General features: G+C 57.9%; 1 protein-coding gene across 1 annotated transcript in view; it reads left to right on the top strand.

Moving 5' to 3' along the window:
- Positions 1–373: 373 nt before the first annotated feature.
- LOC104075971 (rho GTPase-activating protein 26-like) overlaps positions 374–2,036 on the top strand; it is a gene marked incomplete at both ends in the record, with an annotated part of 7,997 nt that continues 6,334 nt past the window's right edge. Inside the window, 3 exons of the mRNA XM_009576655.1 lie at positions 374–469; positions 1,513–1,650; positions 1,966–1,973. Coding sequence (XP_009574950.1) covers positions 374–469; positions 1,513–1,650; positions 1,966–1,973 — 242 coding nt within the window. The remainder of the gene's footprint in view (positions 470–1,512; positions 1,651–1,965; positions 1,974–2,036) is intronic.

Genomic DNA, 2,036 nt, shown 5'->3' with positions numbered 1-2,036 from the left:
GACTGGGAGCCTGTGCAGAGGTGCTGTCTCTTGGGGGACAGCGCGGGAGCTGCCCCGGCAGTGCCGCCCTGCATCGCTGTTTGCCACTGCACCGTGGCACCGGGCATGAGCTCCCGCGTGGTTCTCACAATATTTTGAGGTTTCTTCTCCTGTAGTGTATTTTGGCGGGCGCTGGCTGGGACCCCACAGACCCCCGTCCCTGGGGCAGGTATAGGAGAAGGGCAGCGCTCTTGGGGTTCCCTGGTGCCAGGGGAGCCCCATCAGATGGGTCCCTCCATGGGGACTTGCCAGCTGGGTTTACACGTCTGCCTGCATCGTGCCGTTTTTGGCTTTTTCCTTTTCTAACATCTGCCTCTCCCCACTCTCTTGGCAGACCTGTCAGCAGCCAAGCGCAAGTTTGCGGACTCCCTCAACGAGTTTAAATTCCGCTGCATTGGCGACGCTGAAACGGATGATGAGATCTGCATAGGTGAGTCCTGGGCGCTGGTGCCATGGGTGGCCCTGAAGCCACGCTCCAGACCCCTGAGCTGAGCAGAGCATGGGGGAGAAACACACATGAGGATGCCAAGCGGCCCGGGAATTTGTCTGGGTGCTTTCCTGCTATCTGGAAATGGCATATTTCTTCTGGTTCAACATGAGCAAAACCTTCCCAAGGAAATCAATTGTTGCTTCTGGCCTAAATCTAGCCCTGCCAGATAGGAGAGGAAGAAGATTGCCCGTTATCTGAAACCATCTAGATTATCTGGCCCTTTCCCATTGGAGAGCAGGGATCTGGAGATGTGGCCATGGCGAAACACACTGCAAGGGGCTGTGAACTGAAGGAGAGGAGCAGCAGCCTCGCTGCTGGCTGCAGGAGCGAAGGCACCCGCTGTGCCGACAGCAGCCAGCAGTGCAGAGCCTGGCAGCACTCTCCCAACCGAGCCCGGCTCCACCACGGAGCTTCTTGTGGCGCAGGGCAGCAGCTTCAGCCCTTCACTCCATGTTATCCCGCTTCTGCGCCAGCTGAACTTTTAGAGCTTATTGTGCACATCATCCAGAGCCAGGAGAGCAAACGAGCTTTAGCTCTGATTTAACTTCGCTTATTTATTTGTGCCCAGTCTCTCAGCAAAAATAGCTTTGTCTGCAAAAGTACCTTTCTCAGCCGAGTCCCCTTGGTGCGACGCTGATGCTGGTGAGCTGCCACTTGTGCACCGAGCATGGCTGAGGCCCGTGCTGAGCCGTAGGGCTGATCAGCAACCGGCTGTCGGGTAGGGCGGGTTCGAGATGAAGGCGCGGTGTTTCTTTCTGGAGGTGGGAACACGGTGCTGGGGATGCTCTGCTATCAGTTGCTTTTGTAGGCAACTGGAAGCCTTTCTGAGGAGAGAGCAAAGATGATAAAAAACCCCAAGCAATGAACCCCCCCAAACCCCCCAAAATACAAACAAACAAAAAACCCCTGTTCAGTCTCTCTCTTAATTTAAAAAGAAAATATAATGTTGTTAAATGCTGACCGTGCGGGTGTGTCCCTTCCAGCCAAATCTCTGCAGGAGTTCGCCACCGTGCTGCGGAACCTGGAGGACGAACGGATGCGCATGGTACGGCCCCGTCCGCCGGGAGCTGGGTGGGTGGTGGCACCGCTGCTGCCACCAGCGTCTCTGCCCGCAGTGGGTGGTGTGGCACCCGGGGCACCGTGGCGTGCAGCGGCTGCAAGCCCCAGTGTCCCTTCCCTCACCCATGGCAGAGCCGCAGGGGAGAGCAGAGGGAGGGGAGGGTGAACTTTGTGTGGGGGCACACTTGAAGAGCATTAGTAATGGTGTCTTGCTGTCAGAAAATGGCCAGCGCTGGTGCTGAAAGGGCTCACTGGGGTGAGGGGCAGGTTTGGTACAAGCCCCTCAGCCTTCCCTGGGTCCTCAGCCAGCGTGGAGAGGGTGAAGCGTGCAGGTTTCCGTGGGCTGCAGGAGGGTTTCTGTGGGAAAGGCTGTTGAGCAGCTCGGGTGTCTGGGGCTGAGCTGGGCAAAAGGGCTGCGCCAGCCCAGCTGCGGCTGGAGCCGGAGCAC

Source organism: Fulmarus glacialis, unplaced genomic scaffold (genome assembly GCF_000690835.1).
Source record: "Fulmarus glacialis isolate BGI_N327 unplaced genomic scaffold, ASM69083v1 scaffold16674, whole genome shotgun sequence".
NCBI classification, from domain to species: Eukaryota; Metazoa; Chordata; class Aves; order Procellariiformes; family Procellariidae; genus Fulmarus; species Fulmarus glacialis.
This window is presented reverse-complemented; position numbering and strand designations above follow the sequence as displayed.